At 44.8% G+C, this 23,722-nt stretch overlaps 1 protein-coding gene across 3 annotated transcripts in view; it reads right to left on the bottom strand.

Moving 5' to 3' along the window:
- Positions 1-23,722, bottom strand: part of LOC139423124 (cytospin-B-like) — a 172,412-nt gene that overhangs the window by 104,814 nt on the left and 43,876 nt on the right. For all 3 annotated transcript variants that reach the window (XM_071174795.1, XM_071174793.1, XM_071174794.1), the window contains exons 2-3: positions 11,840-12,028; positions 11,217-11,352 (exon numbers count right to left, since the gene is read on the bottom strand). In XM_071174795.1, coding sequence (XP_071030896.1) covers positions 11,217-11,352; positions 11,840-12,004 — 301 coding nt within the window. In that variant the 5' untranslated portion in view covers positions 12,005-12,028. The remainder of the gene's footprint in view (positions 1-11,216; positions 11,353-11,839; positions 12,029-23,722) is intronic.

The raw sequence follows: 23,722 nt of genomic DNA, 5'->3' as shown, positions 1-23,722 counted from the left end.
AAAAACAAACTTCTTTCATTAAAGCCTCTTGATACATTTAAAGCCAATCTGGGTTTAATTGTGTGAGAGCTTGAGAAAGTTATTCTGCGCCACACTTGATGCCTGGTTTCACAGTCTCACTCAGTTCCCAGGAGCCCTTTGTCAAACTAAAAATCAATTTGTTAAGCCTCTAATCAACAGCCATAAAGAGAGATGTGAATTAGCAATCTACGCAAAACACTACCCCCAAACACTGTGTGGATGGGCTTTGAATAAACAAACACTGCTAGTCTGCTACCCCAGAGGGATTTTACAAGGGATACGCTATGAACAATATGGTTACTATACACAAATCCACAGAACCAGTCAAATGTTTGGACACACCTACTCATTAAAAAGGTTTTTCTTTATTTAAAAAAACTATTTTACACATTGTAGAATAATAGTGAAGACATCAACACTTTGAAATAATACATACACTATGGAATCATGTAATAACCAAAAAAGTGTTAAACAAATCAAAATATATTTTTTGAGATTCTTCAAAGTAGCCACCATTTGCCTTGATGACAGCTCTGCACACTCTTGACATTCTCTCAACTAGCTTCATGAGGTAGTCACCTGGAATATATTTAAAATAAAAGTTCATTTGTGGAATTTCTTTCCTTCTTAATGCGTTTGAGCCAATCAGTTGTGTGATGACAAGGTAAGGGTGGTATACAGAAGATAGCCCTATTTGGTAAAAGACCAAGCCCTATTTGGTAACAGACCAAGTCCATATTATGGCAAGAACAGCTCAAAAAAGCAAAGAGAAACAACAGTCCATCATTACATTAAGACATGAAGGTCAGTCATTCCGGAAAATTTCAAAAACGTTTAAAGTTTCTTCAAGTGCAGTCGCAAAAACCATCAAGCGCTATGATGAAACTGGCACTCAATGGGACTGCCACAGGAAAGGAAGACCCAGAGTTACCTCTGCTGCACAGGAAAAGTTCATTAGCGTTACCAGCCTCAGAAATTGCAGCCCAAATAAATGCTTCACAGGGTTCAAGTAACAGATACATCTCAACATCAACTGTTCATAGGAGACTGCGTGAATCAGGTCCTCATGGTTGAATTGCTGCAAAGAAACCAAATAAAGGACACCAATAAGAAGAGACTTGCTTGGGCCAAGAAACACAAGCAATGGACATTAGACTGGTGGAAATCTGTCCCTTGGTCTGATGAGTTCAAATTTGAGACTTTTGGTTCCAACTGCCATGTCTTTGTGAGAAGCAGAGTAGGTGAACGGATGATCTCCGCATGTGTGGTTCCCACCGTGAAGCATGGAGAAGGAAGTGTGATGGTGTGGGGGTGCTTTGCTGGTGACACTGCCAGTGATTTATTTAGAATTCAAGGCACACTTAACCAGCATGGCTATCACAGCATTCTGCAGCGATATGCCATCCCATCTGGTTTGCGCTCAGTGGAACTATCATTTGTTTTTCCACAGGACAATGACCTGGCCTCCACAATCACCCGACCTCAACCCAATTGAGATGGTTTGGGAAAAGTTGGACCGCAGAGTGAAGGAAATAAGTGCTCAGCATATGTGGGAACTCTTCAAGACTGTTGGAAAAGCATTCCAGGTGAAGTTGGTTAAGGGAATGCCAAGACTGTGCAAAGCGGTCATCAAGGCAAAGGTGGCTACTTTGAAGAATCTAAAATATATTTTCATTTGTTTAACACATTTTTGGATACTACATGATTCCATATGTGTAATTTCATAGATTTGATGTCTTCACTATTATTCTACAATGTAGAAAATAGTAAAACTTTCGACTGGTACTGTATGTCCGTCCAATACCTAATTGTAGGCCTAGTATTTGTCTTTGGCTGACATGTCAATTTAAAGATAACCAGAGGTTTGTTGGATAAAGGTATTCCTTACAAACATATGACTGTTTGTGCTGTTTGTGACATAATTCTGTATACAAACTTTGCATCTGCACTGTTATTCAAGTAAATGTGTTTTTGTAAAATCTCCAGTGGGAATTATTGTGCATAGAGTTGTATGGTTTGTTTAACTTGGCAATCATTGGTTATTGTTTGGCACACATTTTAAAGGGAAAAATCTCAGCAAAATGTGAAGAGTCTCAGCATAATTCTGTTAACATGGAATTACTCCACTTGCAGAAACATGGAATGTCCTTGGTCATATGTCCAGGTATTTGGAAAGACATTAAAATACTTTTAACACAGGATGTAATATATCACAGACAATGAGGCGAGTGTAGCCTGATGGAATTCATCATTACCTCTGTCTCAAACCTGTATGTACAATGCATTCGGAAAGTATTCAGACCCCTTGACAATTTCCACATTTTGTTACAAGACAGCCTTTTTCTAAAATGGATGAGATTGTTTTTCCCTCCCTCATCAATCTACACCCAGTACCCCATAACGACAAAGCAAAACTGGGTTTTAGAAATGTTTGAAAATGTATATAAAAAAATAAATATCACATTTACATAAGTATTCAGACCCTTCACTCAGTACCTTTGGCACAACTGTATTTGTGGAGTTTCTCCCATTCTCCTTGGATGGGGAGCCTCGCTGCACAGCTATTCTCAGGTATCTCCACAGATATTCGATCGTGTTCATGTCCAGGCTCTGGCTGGGCCACTCAAGGACATTCAGAGACTTGTCCTGAAGCCACTCCTGCATTGTCTTGGCTGTGTGCTTATGGTCGATGTCCTGTTGGAAAGTGAACCTTGGCTGTGTGGTTAGGGTCATTGTCCTGTTGGAAGGTGAACCTTCGCCCCAGTCTGAGGTCCTGAGCACTCTGGAGCAGGTTTTCATCAAGAAACTCTGTACTTTGCTCCGTTCATCTTTCCCTCAATCCATTTTTTGGTACCCTTCCCCAGATCTGTGGCTCGAAACAACCCTGTCTCGGAGCTCCACGGACAATTCCTTCGACCTTATGGCTTGGTTTTTTCATGCAATGTCAACTGTGGGACCTTATATAGACAGGTGAGTGTCTTTCCAAATCATGTCCAATCAATTGAATTTACAACAGGTGGACTCCAATCAAGTTGTAGAAACATCAAGGATGATCAATGGAAACAGGATGCATCTGAGCTCAATTTCGAGTGTCATAGCAAAGGGTCCGAATACATCTCTAAAAACCTGTTTTCGCTTTGTCATTATGAGGTATTGCGTGTAGATTGATGAGGAAAATTAGTTATTTAATCAATTTTAGAATGTGGCTGTAACGTAACTAAATGTAGAAAAAGTGAAGAGGTCTGAATACTTCCATCGTGTATTGTACACACAGTAGGAACAGCTAGAGCACAGGCAAGCTGCAGTCAGCCATTCAGTCAGTCAAAGCCAGTTAAAGTAGGTCTAGTGTGATCAGATCCTGCTCCACCCTACTTTGTGGTATTCACACACAATGCTGCCAAACACATGAAATAGCACAGCGTTCTTCCACAATAGAGCTCACCAGCTTGTAGTCCAAATCTGGAAATTAGTTACCTCTGGTTCGTTCAGCCATTCCAATAGAGTAAGTTAATTGGGAAAGCATGGTGTTTTGGGATAAATGCCAAAAATAAGGTCTGAGGTTAACACAGCCTTAGGAGATCATATACATTTTGTTCTAGGAGACAATATCAGTCAGTTAACATGACCTTCATGAATTATGAGGCCTTTATGTGCTTGTGCTTGTTTTGATTACATAAATTCTTAAAAATTCACAAAACGTGATGTTAGCTGATGGAATATTATCTCATAGAACAAAACATGTAAAATCTCCTAAGCCTGTATTTAACATATAACTTATTGTCGGATTTACCCAAACACCCTCCAAAACCCCCATTAATTTCCCCATAGGCTTTGGCCAACAAGCCTCGGCTGTGACGTGGTGAGGTTGGACCCAGGTGCAGAGAAGAGACCAGACGAGGAATCAGTGGTTAAGGATAAACACAATACTTTATTGAGAAACAGTAGCCGCAGGATCACAGTACACTTGAAAAACAACAAACACTAAGTCTCAAAAACTCACTCAGGAAACGAACACACATGGTAAACAATTCCGGCTTCTGCAAAGGACAACAGAAAACACACCTATTTTAACAGGGAAATCATAATGAGTAAATTGGACACACCTGAGTGTCGTTAATGTTTCTAGGACGGTCTCTGCCGCCCTCTGGTGACAGGAGGAACTATGACCGTACCCCCCTTCTAGGAGCGGCTCCAGCTGCGGAGCCAGGGCGACCACCACATAGTTGGTTGTAGTCCCGAACAAGTCCTGGATCCAGGATGTTCCTGGCAGGCACCCACGCCCACTCCTCGGGCCGTAGCCCTCCCAGTCCACCAGGTACTGCAGGGTGCCTTAGACCCGACGAGCCTCCAACAGATTAGTATAGGCCGGGCGACCATCAAGAAGTCAAGGGGGCGGAGGGGCAGGTGTGTGGGGAGAAGGGACTGGTCCTTACCAGCTTGAGACGGGAGACATGGAAGTATGGACAGACTCTCATAGACCTGGGAAGCTGGAGGCAATAGGTGGTGACTCAGGATCTTGAATGGTCCTATGTAGCGTGGAGTGAGCTTCCGCGAGTCCACCCTTAAGGGAAGATCACGGGTGGACAGCCACACCCGTTGACCCTCCCCGTTTGCTCATTCGACTGTGGGTGGAACCCCGAGGAGAGACTTACCGACACCCCCAAAAGGGAGCAGAAGGCTTTACAATACCGTGCGACGAACTGGGGCCCACGATCCGAGACAATGTCCAGGGGAAGTCCCTGTAGTCGAAAGACATGGGTAATCATGAGATTTGCTGAGGGCAACTTAGGTAAGGATCGAGGTATGCCCTTTGGGATGGGGGTAAGCCTGTGATAAAGTCTATGGACAGGAGGGACCAGAGCTGGCTGGGGATTGGCAGAGGTTGGAGCAACCCAACTGGTCGCTGTTGTGAGGACTTGCTCAGGGCCCAGGTGGAGCAGGCCGTAACGAAGGATCTCACATCCTCAATCATGTTGGGTAACCAGAATTTCAACCTCAGGAACCAGAGCTGGCTGGGGATTGGCAGAGGTTGGAGCAACCCAACTGGTCACTGTTGTGAGGACTTGCTCAGGGCCCAGGTGGAGCAGGCCGTAACGAAGGATCTCACATCCTCAATCATGTTGGGTAACCAGAATTTCAACCTCAGGAACTCCACTGTCCGATTAACCCCAGACCCCTAATTTAGAGGAGTGTCCCCATTGTAGTACTCGGGAACGGGTTGATCACGGAACATAAAATCTGTTAGTGAGACCCCGCCGGGGTCAGGTTCTCGGGTCTAGGCTTGTCGGACCGTGGTCTCAATACTCCATATCACGGGGGCCACAATGCGGAAGCTGGGGATGATGAGCTTGTAGTCCCTCTCCTTGTTAGAGACATCGTGTTGATGGGACACGGCGTCTGCTTTCTGATTCTTGGATCCCGGGCGATAGGCTAGTGTGAAGTTGAACCTGTTAAAGAACAGAGCCCACCTAACCTGGTGAGCGTTTAACCTCTTGGCTTCTTAAATGGAGACCAAATTCTTATGGTCCTCCAAATCACGAAAGGATGAGGTTCCCCCTCCAACCAGTGTCTCCACCCCTTAAGGGCCCACTTACCTGCCAAGAACTCCCGGTTGCCTACATCGTAATTGTGTTCCGCTGGCGAGATCCGCTTGGAGAGAAAGGCACATGGGTGCAGATTCTTGTACCCCTTGTTCTGCTGTGAAAGGTACGCCACTGCCCCGGTGTCTGAGGCATCCACCTCTACCACGAAGGGATGGGTAGGATCAGGATGGACGAGGATGGGTCCGGAGGCGAAACATCTCTTGAGCTTCCCGAATGCCCTGTCAGCCTTGGGATCCAGCAAAAACGTTTCTGGGTCGTGAGAGGCGCTGCCACCGCACCAAAGTTGCGTATATAAAAAGACTGTAAAAATTGGCAAACCCGATGTACCGCTGGACTTGTTTGAGTGAGGCCGGACGGGGCCAGTCGATGACCGCTCTCACTTTTACGGGGTCCATTTGGATGCTAGCAGTAAAGATAATGTGGCCCAGGAAATAAACTTGGGATACATGGAACTCACACTTCTCTATCTTGATGTATAGTTGACTCTGCAGGATGCGTCTCAGGACTTGGCAGACGTGTAGGATGTGTTCCAGAAGGGTCTTGGAGAAGGTAAACAAAGACGAACCGATTCAACATATCCCTAAGCGTGTCATTGACTAATGCTTGGAAGACTGCCGGTGAGTTCGATAATCCGAAGGGCATGACTAAATACTCATAGTGGCCACTCGGGGTGTTAAAGGCCATTCATCTCCCTCTTTGATTCTCACCAGATTGTAAGTGTTGCGAAGGTCCAGTTTGGTGAAGAATTGGGCCCCATGGCCAACTCCAAGGCGGCGGACATCAGGGGTAGAGGGTAACGATTCTTAATCGTAATCCTGTTCAGCCCTCTGTAATCGATGCAGGGACGCAGACCTCCATCCTTCTTCTCCACAAAGAAGAAGCCTGTACCAGCTGGGGACGAAGAGGAGCGAATGAAACCTGCCTCCAGCGACTCCCGGATGTAATTGTCATGACTGCTTCCCCATGGGAAGGGGGGCGCCGGGTAGGACTTCTATGGTGCATCGTATGGATGATGAGGAGGGAGGGTAGTGGATTGCCTATTTACTGAAGGCCTCCCGGAGGTCGAAGTCCTCGGGAGGCAGAGCGGAAAAGTCTTGGTCGTCAATGTATGCCGGGGAACACGGCAAGGCTCTTGGTGGGGGTCTTAGGCATTTAGTCTGGCTGTTCATACCCCAGTCTAGTAGGTGGACCAGGATAATAGTGGGTTATGTAGCACTAGCCAGGGGTACCCTAGGTTAAGGCGGTTCTCAGGAGCAGTGATCAAAAGGAAACCTAGAATGTCTGAGTGGTTTGGACACACCTGAGTGTCGTTAATGTCAATAGGACGTCTCTGCCGCCCTCTGGTGACAGGTGGAACCATGACAATGGCGGAGTTAATGCCTACAAAAATATGCAGTTACTACTGCTCTCTATGTGAGATTAAATATTGTTCCCATAGTTCAATTATGCCCTACCTGGCCCGTCACATCAACACGTGAAAGGTAGGTACAACACACACACACACACACGTTTGTTTTACTATCCTTGTGGGGACCAAACAATTAAATCCCATTCAAAATCCTATTTTCCCTAACCCCTAACTTTAAAATATACTTTTTCCTTGTGGGGACCGGTGAAATGTCCCCTTACTTGTCCAATTTTCCTTGTTTTACTATCCTTGTGAGGACTTCTGACCCCCACAAGGATAGTAAAACCAAACACACACACACACAGAAATAGACACACTTGTTTTCTTTTGAAATTAACAGCCAGTCAAGCAAAAAAAGTAGTAAACATATCAGAGACAGACATGCAAGCGACTAAACAACAGCAGGCTGTATAAAGGAAGGATCTTCCTATGACGCAGCAGCAACAACATACTTCACACTGGGACACCATAAACAATCAAACACTTCACTTTTTAATTCTCTTATGCTCAGTTCAGTCAAAACCCAGACAGGGTTTATACAACAGCTAAGGGTCTAGTTAATTATTCACATGCTCAGAAAATCATTACAAGAGCCTTAATTGTGTAATGCATTAAATACTTATGTGACATGGAACATATAATGCAATTCAAATTTCAGTGTAAAACAGACTATAAAGTATAGTTGAATCTAATATAAATTTACGGCAAATCCAAATGACATTAAACAGTGAACTAGTCAAAATATTTAGAAAATATAGCCCATAATGAATGCCTGCTGTAATTGAGAGATCTATCTTAATGATTGATGTGTACAGCATGTGTCCAGTGGGCGAAAGTGTGATACAGTTACAGTATTATGCTGTCACAATGACAGAGCCCTGGGTTAATTTGCTAAGGTTGTTATTGAGGTTCCAACACAGAGTCCAACACAGTCAACTCAGTCAAACATGTTCTGGGTGTTCTTTTGTAAGATGGCCTCATGCTCACCCATGTTCGGACCCCTAACTGACAGTCCCTAACACTAAACATCTGAGTGTGTAACTCACTAACAACAACCCAACACATTCACGCTTGCTGCACTAACGCACACACAAAGACACATACTGTACGTGTGCACACGCTTCAGACACACACACACACACACACACACACACACACACACACACACACACACACACACACACACACACACACACACACACACACACACACACACACACACACACAAATCTCTCTAAGGAGAACAATGATGATCATTCTTTCCCTTTCAATAAGCGCCGACCTATCCTATTGGAAAATAAGTCCTCATATTTTCTGTATCATGGCAGAACAAATGGCCACAGTTCAGAGAACTATTCAGAGGTCGTTACAGGGACAGACAACGATAATGTCCACTCACTGTGTCAGGTTTGGACACGGAAACAATAGGAGACTACTCAGACTATCACCTGCATCCCAACAGGCCAGCTAGACACTGAACAGATATGGAAATAAAGAGGGGATTTCCGGGAAAGTTCTTTATGGCTTGTATTGTAGAACTTGAGCCTTTTCAGAAAAATCAGAGTGATGATCTATGGCCCTCTAGTGGCCATCAGGTGAAGTTGTACCCGATGCCTCACTGGTTGTACATCACAGAGCAAAATGAAATCAGCAACAGGGACTACAAGAAGGAGTGAAGTGTGCTTCTGAACTGATTATTGGAAAAACACCATTATACACTCTGATATGTAAATGCAGTGTATGTGATTATTTCACACAGACAGACAACTCAGCATACAAAAAGTAAACTACAATATTTGATTGAATAACATTGATTGATACTTGTCCATTCAGTTACTTTTTGTCGGAAGGACCCAGAGTTTACATTTTCTTTTCAGGTGGAATATTGTTTCATATGGATAACAAAGAAAGAGGAAGTAAAAGGGACGTGTGATTGTGTGTGTGTGTTTCAAGTTTAATGTTTTATTAGTCATATGTACAGGATACACATGGTCCAACGAAATTATTATTGCAGGTTCCTTCTGGACAATGCAACAACAATAAGAAATAAGAAAATATAAGAATATTTTATTTTACCTTTATTTAACTAGGCAAGTCAGTTAAGAACAAATTCTTATTTTCAATGACGGCCTAGGAACAGTGGGTTAACTGCCATTTACTTTATGAACATAAAGTAAATGGCTCAGTAGAATAGAATAAACCTTTTAGCATAAGAATAACACACAATTTATAGTCCAATATTTACACGTGTTTTGGGGAAGGGGGGATTGGAGGGTAGTGTTTAAATTGTGCAGTGTAATAATAAGAGTGGTTGCAGCAGTTGTGATATGTGTGTAGCATGAATGTACATATACAGTGCATTTCAGAAAGTATTCAGAACCCTTGATTTTTTCCACATTTTGTTACGTTCTTGCCTTACTCTAAAATGTATTAAATACATGTTTTCCCTCATCAATCTACACACAATACCCCATAACTACAAAGTGAAAACAGGTTTTTAGACATTTATGCAAATGTAATACAAATAAAAAACAGAAACACCTTATTTACATAAGTATCCATAGCCTTTTCTATGAAACTCGAAATTGAGCTCCGGTGCATCCTGTTTCCATTGATCATCCTTGAGATGTTTCTACAACTTGATTGGAGTCCACCTGTGGTAAATTCAATTGATTGGACATGATTTGGAAAGGCACACACCTGTCTATATAAGGTCCCACAATTGACAGTGCATGTCAGAGCAAAAACCAAGCCATGAGGTCGAAGGAATTGTCTGTAGAGCTCTGAGACAGAAAAGTGTCGAGGCACAGATCTGGGGAAGGGCACCAAAAAATTTCTGCAGCATTGAAGAACACAGTGGCCTCCATCATTCTTAAATGGAAGAAGTTTGGAACCACCAAGGCTCTTCCCAGCCAAACTGAGCAATCAGGGGAGAATGGCCTTGGTCAGGGAGGTGACCAAGAACCCGATGGTCACTCTGACAGAGCTCCAGACTTCTTCTGTGGAAATGGGAGAACCTTCCAGAAGGACCACCATCTCTGCAGCACTCCACCAATCAGGCTTTTATGGTAGAGTGGCCAGACGGAAGCCACTCCTCAGTAAAAAGGCACATGACAGCCCGCTTGGAGTTTGTCAAAAGGCACCTAAAGGACTCTCAAGACCATGAGAAACAACATTCTCTGGTCTGATGAAACTAAGATTGAACTCTTTGGCCTGAATGCCAAGTGACACATTTGGAGGAAACCTGGCACCATCCCTACGGTAAAGCATGGTGGTGGCAGCATCATGCTGTGGTGATGTTTTTCAGCGGCAGGGAATGGGAGACTAGTCAGGATTGAGGGAAAGATGAACGCCGCAAAGTACAGAGATCCTTGATGAAAACCTGCTCCAGGGCGCTCAGAACCAGACTGGGGCGAAGGTTCACCTTCAAACAGGACAACGACCCTAAGCACACAGCCAAGACAATGCAGGACTGGCTTCGGGACAAGTCTCTGAATGTCCTTGAGTGGCCCAGCCAGAGCCCGGACTTCAACCTGATCGAACATCTCTGGAGACACCTGAAAATAGCTGTGCAGCAACGCTCTCCTTCCAACCTGACAGAGCTTGAGAGGATCTGCAGAGAAGATCGGGAGAAACTCCCCAAATACAGGTGTGCCAAGCTTGTAGTGTCATACACAAGAAGGCTTGAGGATGTAATAGCTGCCAATGGTGCTTCAACAAAGTACTGAGTGAAGGGTCTGAATACTTATGTACATTTGCAAAAATGTCTAAAAAAATATGTAATACAGAATAAGGCTGTAATGTAATAAAATATGGAAAAAGTCAAAGGGTCTGAATACTTTCCGAATGCACTCTATGTGTGTGTGTGGGTTGGTTCTTCTATACATGTGGGGACCTAAAATCCCCAAAAGTCCCCTCAAGGATAGTAAAACAAGAAAAATTATCCCTTGTGGGGACTTTTCCCACATCTCCATAAGAACAAAAGCTATTTTAAATTTAGGGGTTCGGATTAGGGTTAGAATTAGGGTTAGGGTAATGGGTTAGTGGTTAGGTTTAAGTTTAAGAGTTAGATTTCGTTAAAGTTAGGGAAAATGAGATTTTGAATGGAAATAAATGTTACGTCCCCAAGAGGATAGAAGAACAAAACGTGTGGGTGTGTGTGCACTGAACTATGGGTCCCCTACCTGAGAGGCTGCGAGGTCTTGCTTCGGCCAGGTCAGAGATGGCCCCTGCAGTGACAGTCTTCTTCATGCGTGAGCCTGTGGCTGCCGCCCCCAGGGCAGGCTTGGCCAGTGTGTCATCACTACTGGCCCTCTTCAGCTAGAACAATATACACACTCAGTCAGGATTTAGCAAACCACAGATTACCTTACCAATTGGAAAATATCCTCAATCTACTAGTATTAAATTGAAAAGCACTCTCAGACAAATAATCATGCTGTCAATGCAACCCTTTTTGGTTCCAGGTAGAACCCGTTTGGGTTTAATGTAAAAACCCTCTGTGGAAAGGGGATAGCTGAAGAACCCTTTTAGGTTCTAGATAGCACCTTTTTTTCTAAGAGTGTGTATACTTTGTAAAACCCCGCTGAGATCAGTGTCTGCACGTGATGCAGAGGTAGGCTAATTCAATTGAACATTTATTTCAATCATCCAAATGGACAGAGATGCTCTTAGAAAAATGTAAGGGGTGGTATCTTCCCCTATCTCCCTCCCACCTGTTCCACTCCCAACCTCCCACCATTCATCAAGGAGATGTTGGGTGTGTTCAGTGGTGCCCCTGTCATCTACTGTGTCTGGCACCACTCACCCTGCTAAGGCGCAGGTCTGTGGCCAGGGTGTTGGAGGATCTGGAGGTTTTGATGCCTGTAGCTGTGGTGGAGGTGGTGGTAGAGGGGGCAAGGGAGGCTTGCTTGGCCCTCTCCTGGAGCCCTGGCTTGGGCATCACTGCCTTGGCCATGCCCCCTTTCAGCATGACTCTGTCTGCTATACCTGCTGCCTACAATGGACAGGAGAGAGAGAGATAACAGGGTGTAAATATTATTATGAATACATGGGTATGACACAAATGATTCAGTCATTGTGACCTCTGCTGGTTGAAATTATGAAGTAGAACTGAATCACAATTAGCCTATATATTCAGTATGGGTTTACATTATTTAGCTTATTTCAATAGAAATAAGTGAAACATGGCCCGCGGTATTAGATAAACTATTCCAGATTCACATCAAAATAGGCTACCCTTTGGGTGGCATCCGGTACAGGAAAAGATGACTACATCTTATCAAGCAGATATTGGGTACATTTGGTACAGTTGTAAAGTGAAAGGGAGACTACTGTAGGCCTATACGTTTGAGAGAAGAGAGAGTATAGAGTCTGTGAAGGGGTGGTTAGCAGATATGGTGCTGCCACTGATGGCATTTCAGCCTGTGCCAAGACATACAAGACAGTGTATGGGTATGACACCACTCTGAGCAGAGTGAGAGGACAGCTGGGTATTGAGACTGTCAACTCCCGCTAGTCAGGACACATCCTGTTACAGAGCTGAGAAAACACAGCCTCCTGTCCAATCAGATCTCCTCCACACCACTGGGATTTGATTTGATTTGGACTGGAAACCAAATATAACACAACACACTCAGACCACACAACTGAGTTGGTTTGAAGGCACTTAACTAGGGGAAGATGAAGATTGTAATTTAACCGGCAGTGGCTTGGCATCAATAACCAATGCACATGTCTGTTTGCCAAATAGAGACAAATATTCTGAATAGCCTACACATAATGAAATATGATGTAGGGTAGTCTGTGTCCAGCAGACAGGTGGTGCTCTTAGCTTGGAGAGCCACTGACTGCTTTCTCCACTCTTTACTGTAATGAGCTTTACTACAGCTCCCTGTGGAACTCATTCATTGATTTGAAGCAAGGTGGGGAGGTGAGGTCTGAGGGAAGGATATCCCAATCATTACTGACTGACACGCATAGCATACACAAACAAACAAACACAGAGTGAGAGTGCCTCATTTCTACCAGCATGTCACCTGTGCAACTAGAGGCGAAAAAACTCTAAATCAACTTAACTACACACACAGAAATGCATACAAAGCTCTCCCTCGCCCTCCATTTGGCAAATCTGACCATAACTCTATCCTCCTGATTTTTGCTTACAAGCAAAAACACAAACAGGAAGTACCAGTGACGCGCTGAATACGGAAGTGGTCCGATGTGCCGGATGTTAAGCTACAGGACTGTTTCGCTAGCCCAGGCTGGAATATGTTCTGGGATTCATCCGATGGCATTAAGGAAATGATCACATCAGTCACCGGCTTCATTAATAAATTAATTGATGATGCCGTCCCCACAGTGAACCTACATCCCTACCAGATGCTATGGATTACAGGCAACATCCACACTGAGCTAAAGGCTAGAGCTGCCACTTTCAGGGAGCGGGACACTAATACAGACGCTTATAAGAAGTCCCACTACGACCTCCGACGAGCCTTCAAACAGGCTTGAATCCTAATATGCCGGCTTTGAGTTCGTCAGATGTGGAAGGGTATTTCAAACTATCACAGATTACAAAGGGAAACACAACCGCAAGCTGCCCAGTGACGCGAGCCTACCAGATGAGTTAATTGCCTTCTATGCTGGCTTCAAGGCAAGCAACACTGAACAATGCATGAGAGCACCAGCTGTTCCGGATGCTCTCTGTAACCGATGTGAGTAAGACCTTTAAACAGGTTAACATTAACAAGGCCGCAGGGTCAGGCAGATTACCAGGACGCATACTCAGAGCATACGCTGACCAGCTGGCACGTGTCTTCAATAACATTTTCAACCTCTCTCTGACCCAGTCTGCTATACCTACAGTTGAAGTCAGAAGTTTACATGCACCTTGTAAACCATGTAATTGGGCGTCACTCTAAAGCGGGAAGGTGGAATAAACGAGTCAGGAGTAAGTTTTCTTGATTGAACACAGTTCTCTATTGAGGGCATTGGGTCAACACAAACACTCCAACATAATCAATGAAAATCTTCCAAGGAAAAACATACATCTTCTTCTCCAGATGAAACAAGAACATAATAGGATTATCTTTAAACTACAACAAAAAGTCACGGGATTGTCACCGTCTTAGTGATTCTTCCTGGATAGCTCCTCTCTCTCGGTGGCCATCTTCCAGAGATAGTTTTCCCCCCTCTCTGCTGGTTCCAATCTCTCTCTTATAGGGGAAGGAGAGTATGTCATTAGTACCGTCAGCTGTGCTTAATTGCCTCTGGTTAACTTGTCTCCCATGCCTTGTTGGGCTACTATCCATGAGCCCAGCCTGCCCTCTGGTGGTCCTTCCACATACCTTCCCCCCCAGGACCGAACCGGAGGTTCGGGCGCCAGACGCACCGTCTTGGTCGCGTCGGGACAGCGCGTCTGCATTCCCGTTCCTCGATCCGGCCCTGTGGATGACATGGAAAGAGAACGGTTGTAAAGACAAAAACCATCTGGCTATTCTGTTGTTATTGTTTCTCTTACCAGCCATCCATGTGAGGGGCGCATGGTCAGTAACTAATGCAAACCTCCGACCCAGTAGGTAGTACCGGAGATAATCGAGGGCCCACTTGATGGCTAAGGCCTCTTTCTCTACGGTCGCATACCTCTGTTCCCGATCGCTGAGCTTCCTACTAATGAAGAGTATCGGCTTCTCTGCTTCACCTTTACCCTGAGCTAGTACGGCCCCGAGCCCTGTATCCGAGGCGTCGACCTGCACAATGAACTCTTGTGAGAAGTCCGGAGCCTGTAGAACGGGATCAGAACACAGACCATCTTTTAGCAATTGAAAGGCCTCTTCCGTCTCGTCTTTCCACTCTACCTGGTTTGGCAGGTTTTTCCTGATGAGGTTGGTGAGGGGGTTGGCAATGGTTGCATATCCTGGGATAAAACGGCGATAGTATCCTGTTATCCCTAAGAAGGCCCGAACGTCTCGCTTGGTCCGGGGTCGAGGCCAGTCACGAATTGCCCTGGTCTTCTCTGCCTGTGGGCGTATTTTCCCATTCCCCACGGTGTACCCCAGGTATTCCGCTTCGGACAGGCCCAGGCAGCATTTATTTGGATTGGCTGTCAACCCTGTGGCTTCCAAACTCACGAGCACCGCCCGTAATTGCAGGAGGTGACTATCCCAGTCCTCGCTGTGGATGACCACATCGTCTATGTACGCCGCGGCATACTCTTGATGGGGCCGTAGAATGGCATCCATGAGGCGTTGGAAAGTTGCAGCGGCACCGTGCAGTCCGAAGGGCATCCTCACATACTGGAAAAGCCCCTCTGGGGTGGCGAAGGCAGTCTTTGGGCGATCCTCCGGAGCCACCGGCACTTGCCAATATCCCTTCGTCAAATCCAGGGTAGTGATGAACTTGGCCTTTCCTAAGCGCTCCAAGAGTTCATCCACGCGGGGCATGGGATACGCATCGAATGTAGAGATGGCATTCACGCCCCTAAAGTCGTTGCAGAGTCTCATACTACCATCGGATTTGGGGACCAGGACTATGGGACTGGACCACTCACTCGTCGAGGGCTCGATCACGCCCATCCTCAACATTTCCCTCACCTCTTTCTTAGCGATGACCCTGCGAGCCTCAGGAATCCTGTAAGGGCGGATATGAACCTTCTTGCCGGGTTCAGTGTGGATATGGTGGAACAGGACATCTGTTTGTCCTGGGAATGGAGAGAATATTCGACCGAAGTTCATAATCAGCTTGTCTAGCTGTCTTGACTGCTCTGGTAGGAGAGTTTGGCCACGGCGCACCTGTGGTAGAGCCTCCTCTTTTCCTTTGCCCTCCAGGGCCATCAAAGCCACCTCCTCCTCTCGTCCATGGTACGTCTTCAGCAGGTTTATGTGATAGAGTTGGACCTTCTTCCTCCTGTCAGGTTGCTTGATGAGGTAATTGACCGGTGAGATCCTTTTCATTACCTCGTAGGGCCCCCTCCACTGCGCCAGCAAGCAATGTTCGGCCGTGGGCACAAGCACCATCACTTTCTCTCCCACGGTGAACTCACGGGGGGCCGCGGACTTATCATAGGCCCGGCCTTGGGTCCTTTGGGCCTTCTCCATATGCTCCTTGACTATGGGCCACACTGCTGACAGGCGGTCTCTCATCAGGGTAACGTGTTCTATTGTGGATCGAAAGGGGCATGGTTGGGTCTCCCAGGTCTCCTTGGCTAAGTCGAGGATCCCTCGACAGGGTCTGCCATAGAGCAATTCAAACGGAGAGAATCCAGTGGATGCCTGGGGTACTTCTCGCAGGGCAAACATTAAGTGTGGGAGAAGCATGTCCCAGTTTTTCCCGTCTCGGGACACCACTCTTCTCAACATGCTTTTAATCGTTTTGTTCAAGCGTTCACACAACCCGTCTGTTTGAGGGTGGAATATGCTTGTACGTATCTGTTGAACCTGATTTAACCGACACAAGTCCTTCATCAACCGGGACATGAACGGGGTTCCTTGATCGGTTAAGATAGTCTTGGGGAGGCCCACACGAGAGAACATCAGGAATAACTCCTTGGCAATTCCCTTTGACGACATGTTACGCAGGGGTATGGCCTCCGGGAACTTGGTAGCGTAATCTATAACCACTAGGATGTACTCGTGTCCTCTGGCGGATTTTGGGAGGGGTCCTACGAGGTCCATAGCTATGCGTTCAAAGGGAGTCTCTATGATGGGGAGAGGAATCAAAGGGTTACGTAGGTGTGGCCGTGGGGCTGTACGTTGACATTGATCACACGTCCTACAATACCTGGCCACATCCCGGGTGACCCGGGGCCAATAGAATCTCTGCATGATTCTGTCAATAGTCTTGTCTCGTGCCAGGTGTCCTCCTAGGACGTGGGAATGGGCTAACTGTAGAACTGTATCCCTGTATGGCCTAGGCACCATTAGTAATTCTTGGTTTTCCCCCCTTCGTCGTACGACCCAGTATAAGAGACCCCGCCTGATTGCATAGTAAGGAAGAGGGGGCTCACCTGATCCGTCGACGTTCCTCCCATCGATCACCTTCACCTTCCTCATGGCCTCCCTTAGGTCTGGGTCTCTATGCTGCGAGGTGCCGAACTGTCCCTTTAATTCCTGGGGCAGGTCGACCTCGGTAGAGGGATGTGGAGGATGTTCCACATCCCCATCAGGGGTGACCGAGGAGAATCCCTTCCAGGTTCCCTCCTCGGATGGAGCTTCAAATATATCCCTTAGCGCCTGGTTGCTCCTTTCTTCCTGCGTTGTGTATAACCCTTCACATGTGTCTTCATCGGTGGTTTCCTGGAATATCTGTCGTAAACGTTGGGTCGCTATTTCTTCCTCTGCTGCAGAGGACGAGGACGCGGCTACGTCTCCTTGTAGGACTACTACCTCGGGCTTGGATTTTCTCTTCTTTCCTGTCCCCCTTCTTCCCGTACATAACGTCATCTGCCGAAGCTCCTTATATAGGGGACAGTCTCTCCCGATCAATAATGGCACCTTCAGCTGGGGCACTTTCCCTGCCCTGACTGTACACCTTCCTTTTGGAGTGAGAATAGGCAGATTCACAGTGGGGTAATAGTGGGTGTCTCCATGGATACAGGATACGGCTACTTTGTCTGGTAGCAGTGTTGCGGAGGTCACCAACCGCTCCTCTACTAACGTAACCATACTTCCCGAGTCGAGAATAGCTACCACATCTTGTCCTTCGACTCGCACCGGAATCTCTGAGGCTGGGGCTATCTCTGCTAACCAACAGTGTTGATCCTGCCCCCTCAAAACGGGATGTGTGGGGATAGGCAGTGATGACTCCGTGACCATGGGCTCATCCTTGCTAGGACATTGTGGGGCATAATGGTTGGGAGACTGACATTTATAACACCGACCCTGCTGTGTGGTGGCTGACTTCTCCCACCTCCGGGGGGGGGTTTGGACGTTTCGGTGGCGGGCGCGCCGGGGTGAGTCGTGGTACGGGATTGGAAGACTCCTTCCGTTCCTCCTTGTCACTTTTTAACAACTCCCCTGTAGACCGATATGTTTCCACCGCCTGGGCTATGTCGTCGGCTGACAACGGGTTGGCTTGCCCCACAACCCTTTTTAAGTCACTGGGTAATTCTCTCAATATCTTGTCCACTACGAGAGTCTCTATCACATGTCCTACTCCCTTTCCAGGTTCTAGCCACTGTTTCGTCAGTCGTATTAATGCGAAGATCTGGGCACGGACGGGTTGATCAGCTGTATAGGTCCATTGATGGAATTTTACAGCCCTATCTCTGGCAGTCAGCTGGTACCGGGACAGGATCTCGGTTTTTAGTCGCCCATAGTCCGCAGCTTCGCGGGAATCCAGGTCAAAATAGGCTTCCTGAGCCACCCCGGTCAAAAGAGGGGCTAATGCGCTCGCCCATTCTGTGGGCGGCCACTCTTCCAAGGTGGCCGTCCTTTCGAAGGTCATGAGGAAGGCCTCAATATCATCCTCCTTGGAGAGACGAGGTAAGATGGCGTGAGCAGCCGCTCTTGGCTTAACTCTAGGTTCTTCTCGTCGGCTCAGCTGTTGTTGCAGGAGTTCTATGGTTGTCTGCTGTGCCGTGATCAATTGTTGTAGTAGGGCGTTATCCATCGTTCTTGAATGGTTCCTCCGGGTCTACTGGAAGAATCTTGATTTACTCACTTATCCTTGTGTCACTCGTCCACCTAATGCATGCATTCTCCACCAATGTGAGCGGACCATGTAATTGGTCACTCTAAAGCGGGAAGGTGGAATAAACGAGTCAGGAGTAAGTTTTCTTGATTGAACACAGTTCTCTATTGAGGGCATTGGGTCAACACAAACACTCCAACATAATCAATGAAAATCTTCCAAGGAAAAACATACATCTTCTTCTCCAGATGAAACAAGAACATAATAGGATTATCTTTAAACTACAACAAAAAGTCACGGGATTGTCACCGTCTTAGTGGTTCTTCCTGGATAGCTCCTCTCTCTCGGTGGCCATCTTCCAGAGATAGTTTTCCCCCCTCTCTGCTGGTTCCAATCTCTCTCTTATAGGGGAAGGAGAGTATGTCATTAGTACCGTCAGCTGTGCTTAATTGCCTCTGGTTACCTTGTCTCCCATGCCTTGTTGGGCTACTATCCATGAGCCCAGCCTGCCCTCTGGTGGTCCTTCCACAATATCTACATAATTTTCCTTCCTCATGATGCCATCTATTTTGCGAAGTGCACCAGTCCCTCATGCAGCAAAACACCCCATAACATGATGCTGCCACCACAACTTTAAAGTACCACTGAAGTCATTTTATGGGTATCTGTACTTTACTATTTATATTTTGGACAACTTTGACTTTTACTACATTCCTTAAGAAAATCATGTACTTTGTAATTCATACATTTTCTCTGACACCCAAAGGTACTAGTTACCTTTTAATGCTTAGCAGGACAGAAAAATGGTTCAATTCACACACTTATCAAGAGAACATCCTTTATCATCCATACTGCCTCTGATCTGGCTGACCCACTAAACACAAACGCTTCGTTTGTAAATTAAGTTTTTTTTTTATGGTGCCGTCTGATTTGCTTAATATGAGGAATTTGAAATGATTTATACTTTTACTTTTGATACTTAAGTATATTTTAGCAATTAAATGTACTTTTGGCATTAAGTATATGTAAAACCAAATACTTTTAGACTTTTACTCAAGTAGTATTTTACAGGGTGGCTTTCACTTTTACTTGAGTAATTTTCTATTAAGGCATCTTTACTTTTACTCAAGTATGACAATTGGGTACTTTTTCCACCACTGTGTACATATTTACCTCTGGTGTCCTACATCAATAAATGGGATCAGTTGAGGGCTTAGGGCAGACAGCTTCCGCATTTACTCTAGTTACTGCAGCATACAGCATAGACCTAAAGTTAACATTTCTATTGCAGGAAGGCCTATTTAGAATCAAATTGAGTCGTACTTCAACTCTACAATGAACTAAAAAGCTAATCTAAGCAAAGGGCACTTCTGCATTATAATAAGTTGCATTAAAATCTAGACATGATTCTTCGAGATCCAAAAAGTGCATACTAAGAGATAGCAGGCCAGAAAGGGCAAAACGAATGGAAAGTGAGATGTCACCACATTCGGCAGATCAGTCAGGGAACGATGCAGGGTGTATGTGTTCTTAAAACATTAACCAACATCACAGTTAGCATACCTCCAGCCCTAACACTGCAAGGCATTTAGCACATTTAACGTGACATGGTACAAGCAGCTTGCCTCTTATTTTTAGCCCAGGCTTTCACACAATCTCCTGGGGTGTATATTGAAACGCAGCATGAGCAGGAATAAAAACCAAGCTGGATTCCCAGCAAAACCATCTACCCAGATCTGGGTTCAAATGGTATTTTAAATCATTAAAATAGTTTGAGATGACAGCCAGGTGGGCAGAGTTTTGCCCTTTTGGAAATGTTCGATTAGTTCCATTGCGCCGGACAAATTCATTGCGCTGGGCAAATTCAATAAAAGTATTTTATAGATTTCAAATACAATTTGAATCCATTGAACCCAGGTCTGCTGATCTATAGGTGGTTGTCTCCTTAGGAAAGTTCCCAATGTCACTTTATATATATATATATATATACATATTTTGTATATTTTTTTATATTGAACTGTAAATAGAGAACTTGCAGGTCCTTACAGTCTTATCGGATTGGTTCATCTATCCATGTGGTTACCTAAAATCCCCAAAAGTCCCCACAAGGCTAGTAAAACAATTCTCCCTCGTGGGGACATTTCTCACATCCCCATGAGGACAAAGGCTATTTTAAGCTTAGGGGTTAGGTTTAGGGTTAGGGTTACAATTAGGGTTATAGTTACGGTACGGGTAAGGGGTTAGTGAGTTAGGTTTAGGGTTAGGTTTTAGGTTAGGTGTAGGGGTTCAAATGGAAATATATTTTAGGTCCCCACGAGGATAGAAGAACAAAACGTGTGTGCTGTGTGTGGCCCGTCATATGATGTTGCTAGAGCCCACTGTCTTTTCCTCATGCCTGTGTGAATATCATCCATCCACACTTGCATTTTCACAGACAGGTCTGGTACTGTACCTCAGCTAGATAGGCAAATGCATGTGACAATAGTTAGGCCTATGTAAATCATATCGAAAAGTTGGTAAAACATGAAGCCAAGATGAGGAAGTGAGACAAAAATTGAGGAAAAGCTAAGAGCAGCTTTAAATTTGAAAATGTAGTGAAATTGCGAAATAACAGAAATTGAGGAAGCAAACACTGAGGTAAAGTCTGTTGAATAATTCATGAGTCAAAAGCAATAAAGGGAAAGACTTATTAGCTAATATTTGGAAATCAGCTCACTGTTTGTAAAACACTGTTTGTAAAACCTGTCTCTGCAGTACGCTGAGACATAGCCTGGGCCTATATAGGCAAAGTCTGCATCCTGACAAAGACACAAGGGCCACATTTGTTTTCACCTTCGTAGTAGTGCATGACTCAAGGTTAGGGCTGTGGCAATCACGAAATTTCGTCAGCCGGTGATTGTCAAGCAAATAACTGTCGGTCTCACAGTAACTGACCGTTAATTAACATAAACACATATAGCATCTCCTGGTTTCCACACATAGCCTACAAGCCACTGATGCAGACCTTTGGAACATTTACATTTTTAAAAGTCTAAAAAATCCATATAATATAGCCTACACCTTCAAAATAAATCCATGATTTATTTTATACAGGTCTAATAAAGCATGATATGAAGAAAATGTAGACCATTTCAGAGGAACAGAATAGCAAACTCTGGTCCTGATCTGGCTATGCCAAACGGCTGTGAGTTACACTAGTTCATTTTGCAGACAAGATTTGCTTAGAATTCCGTGGAATTATCTTATAGTATGAAGAATACAACTGAATAAAGCGGAAAAAATATATAAATATTTTCTCCAAACGATTTGGGGTGTGCGCACATGCAGCTAATCTGTGTTGAGTTGTTAAAAAAGGTACTCCTATATTCTTAATTTAGAGTTATTAATGTAACTTTAGTTGTTCTACAAACGTTGGGCTATATGTTTTGATTTTTAATACAACGTAAGGCTGCATGATGAGACTCTAATGATGATTTGAAAAAAGTAGCTTGAAAGGTATGAGTTCTGCTTAGTTTTTTTGCGCAGGCTGTACACTCTTCATTCGTCTCTCATTCACAATTTGACAAGCACTTGATAATGCCTCAAATTTTACAGTGGCATCCCTTTTGTAGCTGTAATGCACCCTAAAAAATCCATGTCTTTTGCGGCCAGTGGTCGTTGTGCCCTTGGCCTGGAGTTCTGCATTGTGCTCTTCTCCCTGAGAGCTGCGCGCTCCTAAGCACCTCTCACTCACATGGCTCTCCATCACGTGATCGGGTCTTTTTCACAGGCTACAAGTGAAGACAGACACATTGGGGACACAACTGTGCGAGTCCTTATCCAATTCCGATGTGCATATTGAAGCTTATGTATGCCAGTTAGGCTCTAAACCCCTTGTAAAACAAATTAATGTGCTTCATTTTAAGATGTTATTTGGCCACTTTAGTTGTGATACAAATCTTATCAAAACATATAGGCCTATGGGCTAGGCTACATGAGGTGTGCGACTATGATTCGAAATGCCTGACAGCTTGAAAGACGTTTTGGACACTACAGTGAAAATGGTTAACTTTGTTAAAGCAAGGCCTCTGAACTCTCGTGTATTTTTAGCATTATGCAATGATATGGGCAGCAACCATGTAACACTTTTACAACATACAGAAATGCGCTCGTTATCAAGGGGCAAAGTATTGACAATTTTTTTTTAAATTGAGAGATGAGCTTAAAGTTTTCTTTACTGACCATAATTTTCACTTGTCTGACCGCTTGCATGATGATGAGTTTCTCACACAACTGGCCTATCTGGGTGATGTTTTTTCTCGCCTGAATGATCTGAATCTAGGATTACAGGGACAAAATTGAGGCTATGATTGAGAAGTTGGAGCTCTTTTGTGTCTGCATTAACAAGGACAACACACAGGTCTTTCCATCCTTGTATGATTTTCTTTGTGTGCAAATGAACTGAAGCTTACCGACAATGTCAAATGGTTTTATATATAAGATGGCTAAATACATTGATTATTATTATATTATTATTTGTGCCCTGGTCCTATAAGAGCTCTTTGTCACTTCCCACGAGCCGGGATGTGATAAAACTCACACTCATTATTATGTTTAAAAATGTATCGTATAGTGTGTGTGTGGCAGGCTTACAATGATGGCAAAAAAACAACATTTGAGAGTGTGCTGACCCTGGTGCTAGAAGGGGTATAAAAGTGGTTTGGGAACCACTGGCATAGCCTATAGAAATGTTGCACAACATGAGCTCATGGGTTCTCATGAAGTGTTTGATTAGATTTTCGATACATTTGCATTGATGTCAGAGTGATTAGAGGAACAATAGAGTGCTGAGTACCAGGCAGTTAGCAAGTTTGGTAGGCTACTAATGACCATCAGCAGAATCAGAGCTTGGAGAAGCCTAATTACCGTGACCGCCGGTGTGGCGGTAATACGGTCACTGCAACAGCCCCACTCAAGGTTTAGTTTTTATACTGTCAGGACACAGTTATGTAAAGACAACCTTTAATGTTCCTCAGCAGTGAGAGAAAGACAATTACTAGACTGAGAGTGTGTCCTCCAT

This window comes from Oncorhynchus clarkii, chromosome 12, assembly GCF_045791955.1.
Source record: "Oncorhynchus clarkii lewisi isolate Uvic-CL-2024 chromosome 12, UVic_Ocla_1.0, whole genome shotgun sequence".
Classification (NCBI taxonomy): Eukaryota; Metazoa; Chordata; class Actinopteri; order Salmoniformes; family Salmonidae; genus Oncorhynchus; species Oncorhynchus clarkii.
The sequence above is the reverse complement of the archived record's forward strand: the minus strand, read 5'-3'. Positions and strand labels throughout refer to the sequence as shown.